Genomic DNA, 21,519 nt, shown 5'->3' with positions numbered 1-21,519 from the left:
ATTTAATATTTTTAGGAAATTGAAGGCAAAAATAAGTATTAATTCATTAAAAATATTCGCATGGGGTGTCCACAGGGTCTCGTATTTCTCCAGACGGCTCTGAGTAGGAGTAGGAGTATGAGTAATAGTAAGAATGCTAGTAGTAGTAATAGTAGCAGGAGTAGTAGTAGGCTAGTAGTAGTAGGAATAGTAGTAGTAGTAGTAGTAGTAGTAGTAGTAGTAGTAGTAGTAGTAGTAGTAGTAGTAGTAGTAGTAGTAGTAGTAGTAGTAGTAGTAGTAGTAGTAGTAGGAGGAGGGGTAGTAGTAGGATTGGTAATAGTAATAGTAGTAGTAAGAGTAGTAGTATGAAACTAATAGTAGTAGAAGTAGTTGTTGTAATTAAAGTAGTAATAATACTGTGGTGATTTAAGCAGTAATAGAAGTAAAGGCCCCAGGCGGTCAGGGTGGGGGGTCAGACCTCCAACACCATCACCCTGAGTATCAGGTCCCCGCAGGGCTGTGTCCTGAGCCCCCTGCTGTATTCACTATACACACATGATTGTGTGGCCAAGTTCAGCTCCAACTCCATACTGAAGTTTGCGGACGACACAGTGGTGGTGGGGCTGATCTCTGACAACGACGAGAAGGCCTACCGGGAGGAGGTTGAGGTACTGGAAAGCTGGTGCCAGGACAACAGCCTGCTCCTGAACATTGGTAAAACCAAGGAGCTGATCGTGGAGAACACAGCAGGGGACACACACACCACTGAGGATAAACAGGGCTACCGTGGACAGGGTGAGCAGCTTCAAGTACCTGGGGGTCCACATCTCAGAGGATCTGACATGGACAACACACATAGACTCAGTCGTAAAGAAGGCGAAGCAGCGCCTCTACCACCTGAGACAGTTAAGGAAGTTCAGAGTATCGGGGAAGATACTCCAGTCCTTCTACTCCGGAGCTGTAGAGAGCATCTTGACTGGAAACATCACTGCCTGGTATGGAAACAGCATGGCACAGGACAAGAAGGCCCTACAGAGAGTGGTGCGCTCAGCTGAGCGTACTACGGGTATTGCACTACCACCCCTGCAGATCTTATATAACAAGAGGTGCAAATCCAGAGCCTGCAGAATAATGAAAGACCCCCACCACCCCAATAACAGCCTGTTGCGGTCAGGCAAACGCCTGCGAACACCAGCAACTAGGACCGAGAGACTTCGGCTCAGCTTCTTCCCCCAGGCCATCAGAGTCTTGAACACTGAACTCTCCACACATGAGCACACATGAGCACACACACAACACACACACTGTATACACTCACACACTTATGGTCACTTTACCATGAACACACACACACACATGCTGCACACGCTTACACTTATGGTCTCTTTACACAATGAAAGGTCACTTAAAAAAAAAAAAAAGTACGGGAGCGGTTCTTGTATAGTAAACAGATGGATAGCAAGCTAGCATAAGGACACATAGTATAACTGTAGATTGTATAGTATAGCATTGTATAGCAGTGTACATAAGACCCAGTGCCTCATCCGTAGCTAACAGTGTATTGCACTATCACAGGACCTAGCATGTCTTACCATGCTTTTGTAAAACTCATGTACAGGGGCGGCTAGGTGGTGCAGTGGGCAAGGCGCTCACCACAAATGCAGGAGACGCTGGGTTTGAGCCCAGCTCTCCGCATTGCTATCAGCTTGGCTGGTGGTTCATACTAATACAATTGGCAGTATTAGGGGATGGGAAGCTGATGGGTGGGGATCGGATGTTGTGGACAGCGACTCCTACAGGTCAGTTGGTGCGCCTGCGCAGCAGAATCAGGAAGCGACGGGGGCGGCGTGCCCTCCAAACGCAGACCCCCGACGCTGAGAGATCGCGCTGTGCAGGTGAAAAGATGCGACTGCTGCTTCCTCGAGTACCGGAGGGGACAAGTGATGTAAGGCTTAGTCCACATTGCAGCCGGCTTGTGGGAGGCATGGCCTAACAACGTTCGAGACAGGGGAGGGTAGAATTGGACGATACGAAATTGGGATGGGAGAAAAATAGAAAATGGGAGAAAAAGTAGATAAAAAAAAATAAGGTAAAACTCATGTACATATACCTGATATGTCTTTACTCTTATTACTTGTATTATTGCACAAATGTCGCATTCTCATCCTATTGGATTCTTATTATTGTATTATTGTATTATACACAATCGTTGCGGGCAAGACACCCCGCATTTCACTGTATACTTGTATGCCGTGACAAATAAAACTCTTGACTTGACTTGACTTGAAGTAGTACTTGCTACTAGCAGCAATTATGAATGCACCGATACCACTTTATCACTACCAATACCAATTCTGAGTCCTAAACTGGGCAGTATCAGTATCGACTGATAGTATCAATCTGATCCATTTATTTTACTTAACTGTATCGACTTAACTGTTTGAGTCATTGGAGACAAATGAGTGAGATAAAATAAAATTGCAGCAAACCAAGTCACTTTGCTTTGATTTCTGGCTTTTATCAAATGGTTCTTGGTAGGGAAGGGCACGAGTAATGTTTTCCCAGATCGAGTATGAATTACTCTAGTAGTGCTTGAGCAATTGTTTAGGGAAATCATATTTTAGAATGCATCTTAAAGCACATGCCAGCAGCAATAACGAGTCTCACTCACACACACACACACACACACACACACACACACACACACACACACACACACACACACACACACACACACACACACACACACACACACACACACACACACACACACACACACACACACACACACACACACACACACACACACACACACACACACACACACACACACACACACACACACACACACACACACACACACACACACACACACACACACACACACGTCCGCGGACATACCAATGCACAGCAATATACCCAATGCTTAGTTATAATACATTTTGTCAGTCAAAACAGTCCGTTAGCATTTGTAATATTTTCATTATCTCGAGTCAGTCTGCAGCAGGTCTCTCCGCTCATGGAACGGCCTGTCCGTATCATAGTCTATGAACGCTACGCAAAGTGGGCGACATGTTTGGAAATGCACAAACACCAACCACTGTTTTTATCGTTTAGATAGCGCTAACCTAGTTTTCAGCGCAACAACGTTTTCACTGTAGGCTCTCATGCTCCACAACTGACGAGTGTTGTCTTTCAGAGCAAGATTTCTGTTTCAGTGGCACAAACAAGCACATTTGGTGATAAAAAAAAAACAGTAGTGGGCGGCTAGGTGGTGTAGTGGGCAAGGCACTCGCCACCAGTGTGGAGACGCTAGGATTCGCGTGTTCGAATCCAGCTCTCCACATTGTTTTTCAGTTTGGCTGGTCGTCCGCAGTAATACACATTGGCCGTATTACGGGGAGGGAAAACTGAAGGGTGGGGATCGGGCGTTGTGGACAGCGACTCCTACAAGTCGGTTGGTGCGCCTGCGCAGTAGAATCAGGAAGTGTCGGGGGCAGCGTGAGCCTCCCACGCGTTACTCCTCGACACTGAGAGATCGAGCTGCGCAGGTGAAAAGATGCGACTGCTGTTACCTCAAGTACCGGAGGGGACTTGTGCTATGTATGACTTAGTCCACATTGCAGCCGGCTTGTGGGAGGCAAGAAACAGCGTTCGTGACAGGGGAGGGTTGAATTGGATGATACGAAATTGGGATGGGAGGAAAATATGGAAAAATGGGAGAAAAAGTGGATCAAAAAAAAAAAAAAAAAAAACAGTAGTAATATCTGGTAGTTATGTTAGTAGTGGTATGTCAGGTACCTGAAGATAGGAGTGTGTCCAGGCTTGGGTTTGTTCCATGTGAAGTGTGAGGGTACAGAGAGGAACTGCTCCCCAGGTCCGTCCTTCTTCAGGCCGTGGAGCACCTCCTCCGAGGGGGAGTCGAGGAGAGGGGATATGTTCCCCGGGTCGTCCATCCCCAGCTCCCCTTTCCCCTGCTGCACGGCCGTCCTGTCCTGGGACGTCTTCCGGGTCTTGGAGGGGATGTTGGCCTCAGTGGGGCAGCACTGGAAGGGCGACATGCCCGCAGAGGAGCTCCCGATCCACGTGTCCTCTGTAACGCTGCCCCTGGGCGAGGGCCCCGGCGTGGCAGTGGGCGAGTGGTGTGGCGACAGCGAGCCCTGGTAGCAGATGTCGGCGCTGGAGTGGCGCCGCTTCCCGCAGGGGGAGGAGGGCCGCGAGGAGGGCCGCGATGTCGGCCGCGGGCTCAGCCAGTTCTCATCTGTGACGCTGGTGCGCGGTGAATGGCAGGGCGAGTGCCGCGGCGACAGGGTGAGAGAGTGAGAGTGCACGAAGGCCGGATGGTGCTGCTGCCAGGGGGGCTGCTCCTCCAGGGGCCCCCCGCCCGCCTGAGGGGAGGCGCAGCCGGGGGAGGTGAGCGGGGAGCCCAGGGTGAAGCGGGCGGCCGCCTCGTTCAGCTCAGAGTCCACGTCGTCGTACACGTGGGAGAAGGACTCGCAGGAGGAGGCGTCGGAGAACCAGCTCCTGGAGGAGAGGCTGCTGCAGGGACTGGGGCTCAGTGATGAGTCCCGGTACGAGTGGTCCAGGGGCAGGTACAGGTGGTCCCTGGACAGGGGCCGGTCCCTGTGGTAGTCGCCGTCGGGCCCATTGACCCTCATGTCCTCCTCGCTGGCGTCCATCTCTTGCTGGCAACTGGGGGAGATGGAGGTGATCTGGATGCTGGGACACTCAAAGGCCTTGGGCGGCCCCACCAGGGGCAGGAGGGGGGAGGTGCTGTACTTGGAGCCCTGCTGGGCTCCATAGCCCGGGGGCTCACAGGCCGGCTTGTGGGGCTGCAGGCGTGGCGGGGCACTGATGACCTGGGAGTGGGGCTGCATGCCATGGCGAGGCAGACCCATGGACTGGTGGTTGGTGACCTGGGGCTGGCCCACATTCAGGATGTAGAAGGACGTGTTGTCATCTGACTCCAGATCTGGGTTAATAAAGAGAAGAGAGAGAGAGACGTGACGGTCAGGCTGTGTACTGTGTACTGTGTACGTGAGGTCCTGTTGTCACGGTAACACGTGGATCTGTTGTACTGTGGAAATGTAAAGGTTGCTAATTAGAGATACAGTAGGACTGTGTGACAATATATCCACATTCAAATGATAAAAGTGTTTCTGACTCTCAAAGTCATCGTCACTATTACTTCCTGGTCATCTCTAGAACCTTCTCGCTGAAAGGGTCACATGGTGAGCGAGCGCCAAGTGAAAACAAAAACCGGCAAACTTGCCTCTTAAATTAGATCAAGACACAGGCAGGCTGAATTCAAGCGGTCAGATTGCATTTCGATAGCCATCACTGATCTGGAATCAGGGATAGAATTACGACAACAGAACACATTGTGTGGAATTAAAAAAGTGCACTATGCAGTTCTGGGAAGGACATTTGAAACTCAGAGAAGTGGGAAAAAATGTTATGCTATATTTTCAAGTGAATAATAATAATTAATAATTGTTGATGTTGTTTAAAACATTTACAATTCAAAATAAGTATCTTTTGGCTTACATTTGGTCCACAGTGCCTCAAAATTATTTTGTTTAGATTTATGATGGCATAAGATAGAATAATCTTTTGTTAACTAGGTTCAGGCTCTGAAGAGAATGAGAGGAGAATCATAGACAGTTTTACATTTCGATACACTGTATCAAATATACTTTATATTTTTCCCTTACATTTTTTTATTCTGTATTGAGGTGGTTATACCCCTGGCATCTACAGTATCACTACCCTGTGCTGTGGGGCTGGCCAGGGCTGGGACAGGGGACAGACCAGGGGTTCAATCTGTCTGCCTCTCTCCCCAGAAGGATTGCCCTCCTCTCAAACAATTATGGCTCCACTGAGTGATATCGCCATTCCAGACATACGCCGCAAGGGAGGGGACCTGCGAGTGTGTGTGTATGTCGGTGTTGCTGGGGAGAGCGAGTGGTTATAGCGGGCAAGGTTCCAAGAGGACTAACGGATGAACACAACGCTACTCAGGAAACAAATTCACATAACGGTGCAGCTCTCTGCTGTCATCACAGCTAGTACCAGAACACTATTTATACCACGGGTCAGACGGTGCTGGCCTGGCCTAGACACACACACACATGCACACACACGCGCACACACGCACGCACGCACGCACGCACACACACACACACACACACACACACACACACACACACACACACACACACACACACACACACACACACACACACACACACACACACACACACACACACACACACACACACACACACACACACACACACACACACACACACACACACACACACACACACACACACACACACACACAGAAACAAACAAACAAGAGCCTATACTCTATTAGAGGTTATTGATTAAACTTCCACTGGCTGCACTGGGCTGCACACACACACACAGTCACACACACACACACACACACACAAACAAACACACATAGACGCACACACACACACACACACACACACACACACACACACACACACACACACACACACACACACACACACACACACACACACACATACACGCACACTGTGTTCACTCACACTCACTCACACACACAGGGCTGGACTGGTTGCTGCTAAGCACAATGTTAAACCTGTATAAAGCAGGTTAAAATTGCTTTAGAAACATGTACTGTAGCAAACATTTGGGCTGGAATCTTGTGTAGCTCAATCTAAACCTGTTGAGAACCTGCCCACTCAATCTAAACCTGTTGAGAACCTGCCCACATCACAAAACAAAAAGAAGTCAGCTTAATCTAAAACTGTCACAGTCACACATTATACACACTCACACACTCACACACACGTTTTCATAAACACACACACACATATATATTTCCTGACCTATATAGTACTTTTGCCTGGAAGTTTCTCACCACCTGAATGAAAAGATATGTTATTTTTCTTGTATAAGACATTTGTGCATTTCTTAAAAGTGCATTTCCCTTGTTGAGCTTCTGAATTGAAGCTTTGACTTGAAATGTACAAGTGATAAAGTCATGTCACGGGGAAGGGAACAGGAGACTCTGTTTTGTTTATTAAAAAAAATTAAATAAGGCTTGAAAACGTACTTGAAAAGCTTGAAATGGAACTTCAAATGAAAGAAAGGAAAAATAAATTGTATGCTAATGTATGTCTATTTTATTGCACTGCTCTTATTCTGTCTATTTTTATACTCATTCTATGTCTGCACTTTATGCATTGCTTTTATTTTGCAATTCCCAATACAAGTGGGGCCTCAGACCCTGGAGGTGGGCGGGGCCTCAGACCCTGGAGGTGGGTGGGGCCTCAGACCCTGGAGGTGGGTGGGGCCTCAGACCCTGGAGGTGGGTGGGGCCTCAGCCCCTGGAGGTGGGCGGGGCCTCAGCCCCTGGAGGTGGATGGGACCGGTGTGCAGGAAGCCCTCCAGGGGTTGGACATGTTAACACAGAAATATATCACAATCCTTTTTATAGATTTTAATGACAGAAATCAGCTAAATGAGCACAAATGCAGACTTTATGTATAAATTATGCCAACTTTATGCTCATTTTGTCTATTTTGTGTCTACTGTACATCACTGCTGTGAAGCACTTTGGGCTGCAATTGTTGTATGAAAGGTGCTATATAAATAAAGTGTATTATTATTATTATTATTATTATTATTATTATTATTATTATTATTATTATTATTATTATTATTATTATTATTATGGTCGAGGGAGATGCACAGACCAGCATGCGATGATGCCAATGTTTCTCTCTGAAGCCCTGACCACCACGTCGCCTGCTCAGGATACGGTTGTGAAACAGCTGGGAAGTTGCACAATGACCCTGTGTTCCTCTAACGCACCCCCACGCATCCTACTGCTCTCAAATCACAAATGGGGCGACAGTGGCTCAGGAGGTAGAGCGATCGTCTGGTAATCACAAGGTTACCGGTTTGATTCTGGCTCCTCTCGGGCAGTGCGTCGAAGTGACTTTGAGCAAGACACTTAACCCCTAACCTCCCGATGAGCAGGTCGGCACCTTGCATGGTGGCCTCCGCCGTCGGTGAGTGAATGTGTGAGTGAATGGATGAATGTGAGGCACAAGCTGTGAAACGCTTTGGATATAAAGTGCTATATATAAATGCTTCCATTTACATAAATAAATAAATGAACACAGTAACCTCAGCAGTGTAACGTAACAAACTTTATTATTGTTCATTCAAAAGGCACCTGATCCAGTTGCAATGTGCATACAGTATATCGATTCGGACTGCAAATATGTTGTACAAAGAAGCCAATTCGGAATGTTCATTTTGTTATTTCTTTCGTCCCAATTTTTCATTCATAAAAAAAATTTAAATCATGATCATTATGTCACTGAGTTGAATTGTAGCGCAGCGAAATTTGCAATCACCAAATATCAAGCCGATGCCAAATTGTTTTGCGAATCAGACAATATGGTTAAAAAGCCTGAGGTTTAACCCTTTCACTGCCACACAACAAAGGGTTAACCCTTTCACAACCACACTACAGAAGGTTAACCGTCTGTAGTGTGGTAGTGAAAGGGTTAACCTTCTGCAGTGTGGTAGTGAAAGGGTTAACCTGTTAAGCTACAGAGGAGAACAATGTGACAAAATCACTTTGTTTAAGTACAAAAAGGGTTAAGGGCTTATGAGGACATGAAGCTCTTTGAAGATGTGGGGGGGGGGGGGGTCATGTCAGGACTTGTCTGGGTCGCTCTCTCTCTCTCTCTCTCTCTCTCTCTCTCTCTCTCTCTCTCTGTCTCCCCCAGTCTCTCTCTCTCTTTATTTATAGTAGCTTCCAGCTCCACACTGGCTCAACCCGCCTGTCACAAGACCCAGCAGACCATCCCTCTGGCAGCATCTGACTGACTGACAGGGGGGAGAGAGAGAGAGAGAGAGAGAGAGAGAGAGAGAGAGAGAGAGAGAGAGAGAGAGAGAGAGAGAGAGAGAGAGAGAGAGAGAGAGAGAGGGGGGGGGGGGGGGGTCAGTAGCAGCCAGTCAGTGGCCCCACCCCCTGAAGGGCAGGACACACACACACAAACACAAACATACACACACACGCACACACACACACACACACACACACACACACAAACACAAACACAAACATACAGAAGCACACACACAGGGAACAAAATAAGCACCCGCCAAACGCCAATGGTGTGTAGATTTCGTCTTTGGCTGGTAAATTACAGAGGCTACTCAGCCACTCTGGCGTGTAAAATAATTGGGAGCCATATGAGCATATTAGAGTATTATATCAGCTTATCAGGGCTATACAGTGTGAGCATTTCACTCGCATTGGCCTCTAAAAATAGATTTGTGCGAACCGGAAAAATCATTTAGGAGCACAGTGTGTGAGTAATAGTCTTGCGTAGTGGGCGTGTCAACTGCGCAATTGTCATTTTATAATAGACACGGAGCAGCGTGGATCAGCTCTGTAACAACTCATCTCGAGTCACGCTGCTTCTATGTGCAACGAAAACTCTGCGAGCAGCAGTTCCAATTGTCTAACATGCTTTGCATCCTTGCCAGTTATACCCATGTCGTGCTAAAAAACAATAACTACTGTAATGTTATCTGCTAACTGAGTACTCCAACTAAGCTAACCTGCTAACGCTAACTACTGCTAACGCTAATCATGGGGGACGCTCGGAGGCATAGTGAGGGAAGGGAGGGCTGAGAATCTGTCTCTCTCCGTCTATCTGTGTGTGAGTGTGAGTGTGTGTGAGTGTGAGTGTGTGTGTGTGTGTGTGTGTGTCGCTCTCTCTCTCTCCCTCTCCCTCTCTCCATCTCTCTCCTGAACCTATTTCATTCAAAAGGAAGATATTGGGCGAGCTCCCGTAGCTCACCGCGTACCTCGGCGCTATTTCTGCGTCGGGGACAACCGTGCTCGTCACGGATCTGGGGTACACGAGTTCGATTCCCGGACCCGCCGTATTTTCTCAGAATGTCTTCCCCTGCTCTACATCCCATTCAACCTGTTTCTGTCGGTCATGCTTGACCAGAAAAGCGATAAACGCTAAAAAAAAAAGTTAAAAAAAAAAAGGAAGATATTGATGGACAGTAGCTATAGTATATAGCTCAGTAGCTGTAACAGAATAATTTTATTAATTACTATTGATTAACTATTAGCGTTTAAATTATAATGAATTAAATAATTGTATAAAGATAAAGATGTTCTGTCATCTAATAATATATTCCATTACCTTTCCTATCTGTATCAAAGTCAAAATGTTGGTATTGTGACAACAGTACAACATACAAAAGCAGCTTGACAACCGATATCCTTTGTGTCTAGTAGGCATCATGGGCCAATGTGTGCTTTTGGTGGTATGTGCTATTGCACAGATGTTGACCCTTAGTATGCACACGCACGCACAGTATAATATGCATGTAATAAATAGTTTGTTAATAAACTCTTGTTACTTGAAAGATTTTCACTGTGCTCCTAAATTTCTTTGTGTGCTGCTAATTTTTATTTTATTTAGGAGCACATGTGCTCCCTGTGGAAAAGGTTAGTGACAACAATAATAATAACACATGGCGATATACTAAAAAGCTATTTCAAATTTTTGGATGGTAAAAAATCTGCTTGGCTGGTCGTTTTTTTTTTATCTACCAGCCACCTTGGCTGGTAAACCAAAAAGTTAATTTTGTTCCCTGCACACACACACACACACACACACACATACATGCCATACACACAGTGAAGTGTGTTGTGGAGCTCTCTTGCTTGGCACACTCTCACATGTGGCTGACCGTAGCTTGTTTAACGTGGAACAAGGCACCTTGTCATATTCATCATCACAGGTTAGTATTCATACTAAATACAGACCTATCACAACGGCCCATGGCTGCACCTGGCCTCTCGCAGGTGCAATTCCCTTCCATGCAGTGATGATAAACTGATGATTCTAAATAATCCATCTCCCCCAAGTCCCTCTCCCCTTGATAACTAGCCTACATTACATTCCAAGATGAAATTCTAAGTGTTAAATTCTCACCCAAAATAGAAAATAATGTGTGTGAGACAAAATTTGTAATAATCATAATTTGCATTGAAGAAGTACATAATGTCTTGGCGTAAACTTATTACTAGGCTTACGAAAATGCTATTATATCCAAGGGAGCGATTTAGAAAGGCATTTTCAATTAAAGAGAAATTAACAAGAGGCCAAACGCAGCCATAAATATCCCTGTGTACGCACAATATCCCCTTTCTAAGACTGCCTCCAATAGAAAACGATCTGCCTCTTGTTTAGTGCAAACACACACACACACACACACACACACACACACACACACACACACACACACACACACACACACACACACACACACACACACACACACACACACACACACACACACACACACACTAAATGAGGGAGGCGGGACAGCCATCAATTAATATCCCACACCACTGCCTGTTCTAATATCCCACACCACTGCCTGTTCATTAGCACACCTCACTAAATGGAAAAGAAAAGTAAGAGAGGGTGGAGAGAGGAGAGAGAAGGAGAGAGGAGAGAGAAGGGGAGAGGAGAGAGGAGGAAAGAGGAGAGAGAAGGGGAGAGGAGAGATGAGGAGAAAGGAGAGAGAAACAGAGAGGAGAGAGGAGGAGAGAGGAGAGAGAAGGGGAGAGGAGAGAGGAGGAGAGAGGAGAGAGAAGGGGAGAGGGGAGATGAGGAGAAAGGAGAGAGAAAACAGAGAGGAGAGAGGAGGAGAGAGGAGAGAGAAGGGGAGAGGAGAGAGGAGGAGAGAGGAGGAGAGGGGAGAGGAGAGATGAGGAGAAAGGAGAGAGAAGGAGAGAGGAGAGAGGAGGAGAGAGGAGAGAGAAGGGAAGAGGAGAGAGGAGGAGAGAGGATAGAGGAGGAGAGAGGAGAGAGAAGGAGAGATGAGAGAGAGAGAGAGAGAGAGAGAGAGGAGGAGAGAGGAGAGAGAAGGAGAGAGAGGGAGGGAGAGAGAGAGAGAAGGAGAGAGGAGAGAGGAGGAGAGAGGCAGACACAGTTGGCCTCTCAATTAAAGCACACTGAAGAGCCATTGGTGTTAATAAACCTCACTCAGAAGAGTGATAGAGAGAGATAGAGAGAGAGAGAGAGAGAGAGAGAGAGAGAGAGAGAGAGAGAGAGAGAGAGAGAGAGAGCTTATTTATTGAGTCATAAAAATGTATTTTCCAAAAACAGTGTAGGCCTGTTCTAATGTCATTGCAGTAGTTTATGGAACATTAACGTGTCATTTCAGTAGTTTATGGAACATTAACGTGTTGTTTCGGTAGTTTATGGAACAGTTCACTTTTATTGTGCATGTGAGGATTGTTTCAATGATTCAAAACAACTGTAATGCTGCTGTGATGCTCTAATTTCCTTATGGGGATAAATAAAATATTATCTATCTATCTATCTATCTATCTATCTATCTATCTATCTATCTATCTATCTATCTATCTATCTATCTATCTATCTATCTATCTATCTGTCTATCTGTCTGTCTGTCTGTCTGTCTGTCTGTCTGTCTGTCTGTCTGTCTGTCTGTCTGTCTGTCTGTCTGTCTGTCTGTCTGTCTGTCTGTCTGTCTGTCTGTCTGTCTGTCTGTCTGTCTGTCTGTCTGTCTGTCTGTCTGTCTGTCTGTCTGTCTGTCTGTCTATCTATCTATCTATCTATCTATCTATCTATCTATCTATCTATCTATCTATCTATCTATCTATCTATCTATCTATCTATCTATCTATCTATCTATCTATCTATCTATCTATCTATCTATTTGAGGGGGGAATACAAGGTCAACAATAGATGCCACTATTGTGTCAAAGATGAGTGAGTTTTTATTACAGTAAAGGGGAACTATTTTACTATTTCTTTCACTATTTGGGCACTTTTACACAATTCCTGTGAGTCTATGGAACACCTCTGTAATATATATATTTTTTTTATTCATTGTTTTGTATTTCTAATCAAGTCCTCAAAAACAGCATTTTTCTACCTCAAGATCTCGAGCCGTTTTGAGCCTGGGCTGCAGGTGCAGGTGCAGGTCCAGCCACTGTGTGCAGCTCATCTTGTATCTCAACATTAACATGCAGCGGTGTCTCTCTGACATCACATATCGCGCACATTTTCAAATGACTCAGTTCAGTGAGGGTGAATATTGTGAGAGGAGAATTGGAAGAATGCACCAATATGAGAATTTTGAGACATAGATCATATTAATATAAGTTCACATAGCTAGGAAACAATGCTAAACACTCAAAAAGGCCATTTATAAGATAGTTCCCCTTTAATGTATTAAATGTATTTATTATTGTGTGAGGCACCTCATAGACAAAGGATTTATTTCACTCACTCACTCACTCACTCACTCACTCACTCACTCACTCACTCACTCACTCACTCACTCACTCACTCACTCACTCACTCACTGTTACAGTAACCAATCTGCCCCTAGTGGCAGTTCACAGGCATGACACTTTAAAGACCAAATTAAGTCTTAACTGTTGTAGAAGTACATTTCAGCAAACATCTTAGTTTCAACAAGACTGTACAAGTGAAGCAGTGTTTATAGGTGTATTCTAGATCGTATTAATGCCAGTGAAGCAGTGTTTATAGGTGTATTCTAGATCGTATTAATGCCAGTGAAGCAGTGTTGTGTTTATAGGTGTATTCTAGATCATATTAATGCCAGTGAAGCAGTGTTGTGTTTATACAGTAGGTGTATTCTAGATCGTATTAATGCCAGTGAAGCAGTGTTGTGTTTATAGGTGTATTCTAGATCGTATTAATGCCAGTTTAAATTAAAATGCACCAAGTCTCCCATGTTCCATTGCACCAGCTTCGTGTTATAAAGTTAGATGTCAGGGATCAATTCAGCTTACCTTTGTCCAACGTTACATTTAAAATTTAGGCTACACGTATTGTACCATCTAAAAATACCACTATTCAGAGTCATGGTGAAGTACACCTCTTGAAGTGACCTCATTTTTTTTTACTTCTAATTTTACTATGTTATTTTATTTCATACTTATCTTGTCTTGCACAGTCTCTGGAGCGCAACAGTAAGAAGCATTTTGTATAAAAGTATTCTGTACTTCTATATGACAACTATTAAAGAAACTTGAAACTTGAAACTTGAAACTCTTTGATGTCAAGATATATACTGTAGATATTTGTTGGCTTATTTATTCAAGGTATGTTCGCTGAGCATGACTGCTCTTTTTCAGCAATGCCCTGCTTCACACTCACACAGCTACACACATTCACACCTGGGATTTGTTTGGGGGTGGGGGCGTGGGATTCACTGGTTTCCTCATGGTGGCGAGGTCGCTGGGACCGGGGGAGATGGTGCGGCCCACTGGGGTGGCATTCCCGTCGCCGTGCATGGCAGTGTGAGTGGCACGCGGGCTGTTTGTGTTTTCCTCGGTCATGGCATGCTTTATCAGGGGGTGTGTCTTGGATGGGGATGTGGTGGGGATTGATGTGTGGGGTGTTTTGGGGACTGGCTGTTTCCGGGGGGGTTCACACATGCTTCGAGCAACATTGTACTTATTGTACTTATTTTATGCTTGTTCTTATGTCTGCAATTTGTGCATTGTTTTTATTCTGTCAACTGTATGCTGATTTTACGCCTATGTTAATTGTATACTAATTTCTGTGGGGCACTCTGGACTGCGGCTCATGTGTGAAAAGTGCTATATAGATAGTTATTCATATTTATTATTATTATATTGTAAAAAATGTATGCATTGAAATGTCTGTAAGACATTGAAAATGATGGTGACCTCAATTGTCCTTTCGAGAATAAATACAGTTTTGAATGAATGAATAGAGAGAGGGGAGAGAGAGCATTATTCCTTAACTTCTCCCGCCCATATTTTCACTGCTGATCAAGGGATCAAACCTTCTTCCAGTCACAAGTCCATCTCTCTAACCTTAAGGATACTTTATGATCACTTACGTATGTCACTTAGAAAACACAGTGCTCTTTAACACTATGGTCGCCAAAAACGCCTTACCACGTCATTCCCCGCCATGCTCATTCTGCCAAAGACACCGTACCACGTCTTTGATATCAATATTTCAAAAATCTGTGATCGCAATCATATTTCTCCCCCGGAGACTTGAGATCTACTGTTGATCCCCTCTCAACTCTCCAACGGTTCAAGAGCGCCATCTGGTAGCTGATCGGCGGATCGCTCAAACCGGAAACAGGAAATGGAAGCTGGTGCTCATTCCAATTCGGTCCGATCACTCGCTAATAGTCCCAGGACTCGAGCTAGACACAATGGATAGCAATCCGTTACCAATAACTCGATAAACAACATGATTTGGACGTATATACTATTATACAACCTGGAGATGGATCGCATATTTCTACATCCCATAATAGGAATATTTCTGCTCCACGCTCATCGCCCAACGGCCCGATGAAGCTACGGTTAGTTTCAGCGTTAATTTTTAACGTGTTCGATACAAACTGCTCTAATGATCATATCACCCACACAAGATGAATCATCTAACGTTGGCCACGGAATTATAAACGACCCCCCCCCCCATCCGGTCAACATCAGATGATCAGTAGTAACTTCTAGAAGCACGTCCATTTGACATTTTTTATCTCGCGCCGATTGCTATCAAACTGTATACAATCATCAATATAATGCATTTAGGGCTATAAATCACGTTCTGGAGAAAGCTGCAGAAAACGATAAAAACATACTTATACTTTAGGACCGTATTTTAGTATGAATATGTGAATGAAAAAGTATAACTGTTGTGAAGGGCCAGATTAAACTGAATATATATATATGTATCGTTTGATATACTTTGTATATTATTTATATATATACACGGAATATCCCTTTACCTGCGTACAGACCAGAGTAATATTCGCTCTCCTATTGGACAGCGGCCCCAGGCGCCAACGACCAAGCCCCCAACGGCAAGTTCAAAGGCAACTCCGGGCATGTCAGTACATGCCCAGAGTCAGCGTAGTAATACCAGACAAGAACTGAGGTTTGGTACTAGATTGTCACTTAAGTATAAATACGGCGCAGGTGTAAACAGCAGTAGTTCAACGTAATATTCAGCTTCGTTCATTCAGTACCTTACCCACCTTCACCACGAGTCAACGTGCAGTGAAGTGAGCAACCTTGCGTCTAAATAGAGCGTTTAGAACGTGTGCGAATAGAATAGTAAAAGTGTCAGAGTTTAGTGAAGTAACGTCAAGTTCGACCTAGTTTAATGTGAAGTATAGTGCACAGGAGAATCGGCACCGGCGATTGCAGAACCATTTCTGGTTGGATTATATTGCTTTGGGACCGTGACCACCGGAGAAGAGCACCGTTGATTTCCACTATCATTTGGGATTTAACCACGTGAGGATCACCACTCGGGCCCGCCTCGTGGAAGGGGCTGGCTAGCTGTCGTCAATGCTGTCGAGCATCTTGGATTACAACTATTGCTTTTGTCTGCTGATCAAGGGAGTACAAGCACCGCCTCCTGTATCTGGAGCCTCTTTATTCCTCGTTGACTCAGACTGGGTACCCGAACATTCCTCTACCCCTCCCGGCTTTACACCCCGGAGGGAACCCAGTGTCTCCAGTTGGTACCGGTGTGGCCCATATAATTGCTATACCACAGGTGGCGTCAGCTTAGACTCATCATAGTATTCCTACTATTCTCATTGACTTATGCTCTTGACTGACTTTACGTATATTCTTCGCCATACAAGCGCAAGCCTAATTCTCAATCTGTAACCTAACGTTGCTTAATAATAATAAATAACCCTCCAATATAATTTATGTGTCAATGCCGTATTCTTGTGTGGGTGTTCACCATCAATATTTGATGTACTGTTTGGCCAGTAATTAAAGTACATAACTAGTAGTGGTTTAATATATCACAATCTTTAATACAGTCAGGGTTTTGTAACCCCTCAGTTACAATAACGTTGCTACACCCTGAACAATAGATACTTGATGTTGAATGGGCCATAGTAATGTCAATTTAGCAATACAATTTAAAAAGTTATAGCATTAGCCCTGCAAAGAAGGGGAACTTCTCCATAGACAAATAGAGCTGGCGTGGGATGGTTTATTATGAATATAAGCCTGGCGACCAAAGTGTTAATGGACACTACCGGGACTGCATACACAAGCATGTGAAACTACAAACACACAGTAGCCAGTAGAAATATGCATCAAGGAGCAGGGTGGTGGAGTGAGATTTAGTGGCTGTGTTTCAGGGGTCTCAGATAGGGTTACCTTGGTTGTACCCCTCGCCCTTGGCCAAGACAAGATTAATCCAACATGCGGCGAAACACTGTCATAGCCAGTAGGGTGGGAATCTTTGGGAATCTCAAAGATTTTACAAATGATTTCAATTATTTGCAAATCAATTTACAATTGATTCACGATTCATCACGATTATCTAATAGAAAATATTCCAGATTCCCATTTTCTGTTACAAAGCAGAAAATTTCTTGTATATTGTGTGAGTCTTTCCTTCTAATTGCTTGGCCTATATTGGCTTAACTGTAGGATTTCATGAGCTAACAATTTATATGGTCATGAGAAAGTAAGTGAAAACTGTTTCCTTTTTTAAATTGGTGAACTTGTTTCTTACATGTAAACTTCCCCCACCTGTGTAGGTGTGGAAGAGAAGAGGAGGAGAAGAGAAGAGAAGAGACGAAGAGAGAAGAGGAGAAGAGAAGAAAAGAGAAGAGAAGAGAAGAAAAGAGAAGAGAAGAGAGGAGAAGAGAAGAGAAGAGAAGAGAAGAGAAGAGTAAGAGAAGAGAAGAGAAGAGAAGAGAAGAGAAGAGAAGAGAAGAGAAGAGAAGAGAAGAGAAGAGAAGAGAAGAGAAGAGAAGAGAAGAGACGAAGAGAGGAGAGGAGAGGAGAAGAGAAGAGAAGAGAAGAGAAGAGAGAGAAGAGAAGAGAAGAGAAGAGAAGAGAAGAAGAGAAGAGAAGAGAGAAGAGAAGAGAAGAGAAGAGAAGAGAAGAGAAGAGAAGAGAAGAGAAGAGAAGAGAAGAGGTGGTACAGGTTGTTGCATGTGGAGCCAAGTGATCTAAAAGGAACTGGTGTCAACATCCATCCATCCATCCATCCAAACATCCCTCTGTCCCTCCATCTCTCCATACATCCCCTCTGTCCTTCCATCTCTCCATCCCCAAGCAGCAGAAACATAAATCAACAACAGCCCCCCTGCTGACTACTAGCAGCCATATCAGATAACCTGACACAGTAACAGCAGAACAGAGCAACACTGGACTCCATGTCACTCCACAACTCAAATAGTGCTGCTCCAGAGCTCCAGAGGAGTTCAGACAATATAACCAGAGCTGTCTGAATAAACAGGTTCCGCCAATAACCACAGCTGTCTATCGGAGATATGCTAATGACCCAAGCTGTCTAGCTAAAAGGCTTGTGACCATAGAACTGTTTAAAGTTCCATGGTTCTGACATTGATCTATTAGTTCCTGTTTTTTATTGATAGAATGTTATCAATAAACCAATACATTTATTAATATCAATACATATATCAATAAACTGATACAACGTAACAAAATAGATACAATTTAAAAAGTTAGTAAGCAGGCTAATATTGCTTATTAACTCATAATTCTTTAGGACGGGATACTCCCAGCAGTAAAGGGGAAGCTATATTTGAACATTTCTATGACACCGACTCATCCTCATCTTAATTCTAGCTCATTTCCAGGAAGTGAAACCACAATCATTGGAGGCTCAGTGTTGCAACCTTTGTAGCCATATGGTGGTGTGAGCAAGCGGAAGGCACAAGGAGCGTCTCTCTTTGTCTCACGGTGCCGTCATGGAGGGCATTGTTATACTTGCGGCCAACACTTTGATCTTCTGGGAAGAGTGGCAACAGAAATGGTGCCCATGTTACAAGCTGTCCAAACAGTCCCGTCTGTCAGTCCGTCAGTGGCTGTGTGTGTGTGTGTGTGTGTGTGTGTGTGTGTGTGTGTGTGTGTGTGTGTGTGTGTGTTGTGTGTGTGTGTGTGGGGGGGGGGGGGGGGGGGGGGGGGGTCCCGTTCTCTCTTCCTGACAGCCCAGTGCATCACACACACTCCTCAAGTGTCCACACATCAGACGGTCAATCTGGTTAAATAAAGATCTCTAAGAGGCTTTGCTGTACCTAAGCTAATAATAGCAGGGAAATCGCTGCTCGTCTCCGTGCCTCGCCGGGGGGGTTGCTGTGTGTCCGTGACACACCCCAAAGGAGGAGTGACGTGTCCCTCTCATGGTAACCAAGGGGGGGACGGCTGAGCTGCTGGCACCGCTCTCTGGCTCCATGACACAGGAAGTCTCCATCGGCCTGCGACCGACCAACGTCACCTTGCCTGGGGCTTCTCACTCAAGGAATAAGCCCTGGAGCTGCAGTGTGCTGTGCTTCCTGCTTTACCTCCTCCTTGTGCTGCTAATGGGAAGTGTGTCAGGGACTTGTGGCCAGCGCAACACACAGGCCTATGTTCTGAGAAAAGACCATTTTACCACTGTGTGGGGTAGAAGATTTGTCTTGCGAGGGTGACAAGTGCACCAGTTGTAGCTGCAAGTCCTGTGTGTGTGTGTGCGTGCGTGCGTGCGTGTGTGCGTGCGTGTGCGTGTGTGTGTGTGTTGCGACGCGTGTCATCCACACAAGGCTGAGCAGCCATGTAAGGGTGGCAGCAGGGTAACCTAAGCCAGGGTTTCCCTCTTGTGTGTGGAGGCAGCTTGATTAGAAATGGCTCTGCTTACACCCCCTGTGCAGAAGGCCTTTGTGCTCCGCCAGTCTCCCTTTCAGCCACTGGCCAACAAACGTGGACAACAGAGTACCACCACGTATGGAAGCATGTCAGGCTGCATCGACACCACTCCTCCACGGCCTCCACTGGATCCAATGCATTCATCTAACTGAATAGTAATTCAAGTATTGTCTGGTGTACAGGCAAAAATCCTAATCACGATTATTTTGATCAATATTGAAATCACGATTATTAAACATGATTACTCATTGATTTGAGAACATCATATGTTGATGACGACTGAATTTGTTTTACCTTTCTTCTCAACCAAAGGCTATCTTTCTGTCATCTTCTACAAGTTACCAAAGACGTTTCAGAATAACTGGAGAAGCGCGCCGTGGCTCCTCCTCAACACCAGCTGAACCTACTGTTTGGGTTTTGATGGGAGGAGGGGCGAGGCACAACGCTGTGAAGAAGGGTGTGCTGCATTTACAATTGAAATTGAAACTTGATAAATCGCCCAGCCTTACACAGAGTACTGATCCCATCCATTCACCTTACTGAACAGTACAGACTTTAGGGCTGGCACTCGGGCTACACCTTTCAACCTGGTAAACCTTAAATATTTTAACTGTAATGATGTGTCCCAAATAGGGGTGGGACGATACATCGATCCAGATCGATACATCGATGTAATTATCAACAATCGAATCGGATCGATGCGATGTAATAAGATCGATTCATATCGATACTCTTATTTTGAAAATCCTGTGGCGAGTCTCATATCCGCCCAAGAACAACAGCAGTAGCTCCGTGTGTGTAGATGTTACAGCATAGCATTCTCCCTTTCTGTGTGTGTGTGTGCGGGCGTCTTTGGAAAGACCAGATGAGGTCAGAGGAGTTTGATGTTTAAATGTTATTTAAACATAAACAATATAATACATAATAAATGTAGGCCTATACATGATCATGCAACATCAACAAATTGTTGTAGGAACGGTTTGGGAGAGGGAGGTTGTGAGTTTTGAGTTCCAAAAAATTTAGCTTAAAGTTTAAAGCTCAATATATAAAAACGTGGCACTTTACAGTGAACAGGAGGTCTATTTGTATTAAAAACAATAGATTGATTTTCCTTTAAATGTCTGGAAGAGCTCAAAAATACAAATTGTCAAATGATATTTTCATTACTTTTTTTGTTGATCTAAATGTTACTGATTGTGTTAAATGGGCATATGATATCATCTCATATCGATCGCAGGCACCTGAATCTAATCGTATCGTATGGTATCGTGAGAGACTTTGTGATATCGGCAAATATCGTATCGTTGTCCAAAGAATCGATATCGTATCGTATCATGATGAAACTGGTGATTCCCACCCCTAGTCCCAAATAATGTAAGAGGGGCACCTTGTGTGCTCCCAAAAACTCACATGGGTTCACATGCCTTCGAGCTGAAACTGGTGATTCCCACCCTAGTCCCAAATAATGTAAGAGGGGCACCTTGTGTGCTCCCAAAAAACTCACATGGGTTCACATGCCTTCGAGCAACATTGTACTATTGTACTTATTTTATGCCTATTCTTATGTCTGCACGTTTACGTTGCACTACTTTTATTGTATTTTATACCTATTCTTATGTCTGCAATTTATGCATTGTTTTTTATTCTGTCAATTGTGTGCTGGTTTTATGCCTATGTTTCATTTTATACTAATTTGCTGTAGGGGCACTCTGGACTGCGAACCATGTGTGAAAAGTATTATATAGATA

General features: G+C 44.7%; 1 protein-coding gene across 1 annotated transcript in view; it reads right to left on the bottom strand.

Annotated features, from left to right (window-relative positions):
• The window catches only part of nfatc3a (nuclear factor of activated T cells 3a), a 264,899-nt gene that overhangs the window by 200,393 nt on the left and 42,987 nt on the right, over positions 1 to 21,519 (bottom strand). Inside the window, 1 exon segment of the mRNA XM_084337256.1 lies at positions 3,781 to 4,951. Coding sequence (XP_084193382.1) covers positions 3,781 to 4,951 — 1,171 coding nt within the window.

This window comes from Notolepis coatsorum (assembly GCF_963971535.1).
Source record: "Notolepis coatsorum genome assembly, chromosome: 20".
Taxonomy (NCBI): Eukaryota; Metazoa; Chordata; class Actinopteri; order Aulopiformes; family Paralepididae; genus Notolepis; species Notolepis coatsorum.
The sequence above is the reverse complement of the archived record's forward strand: the minus strand, read 5'-3'. Positions and strand labels throughout refer to the sequence as shown.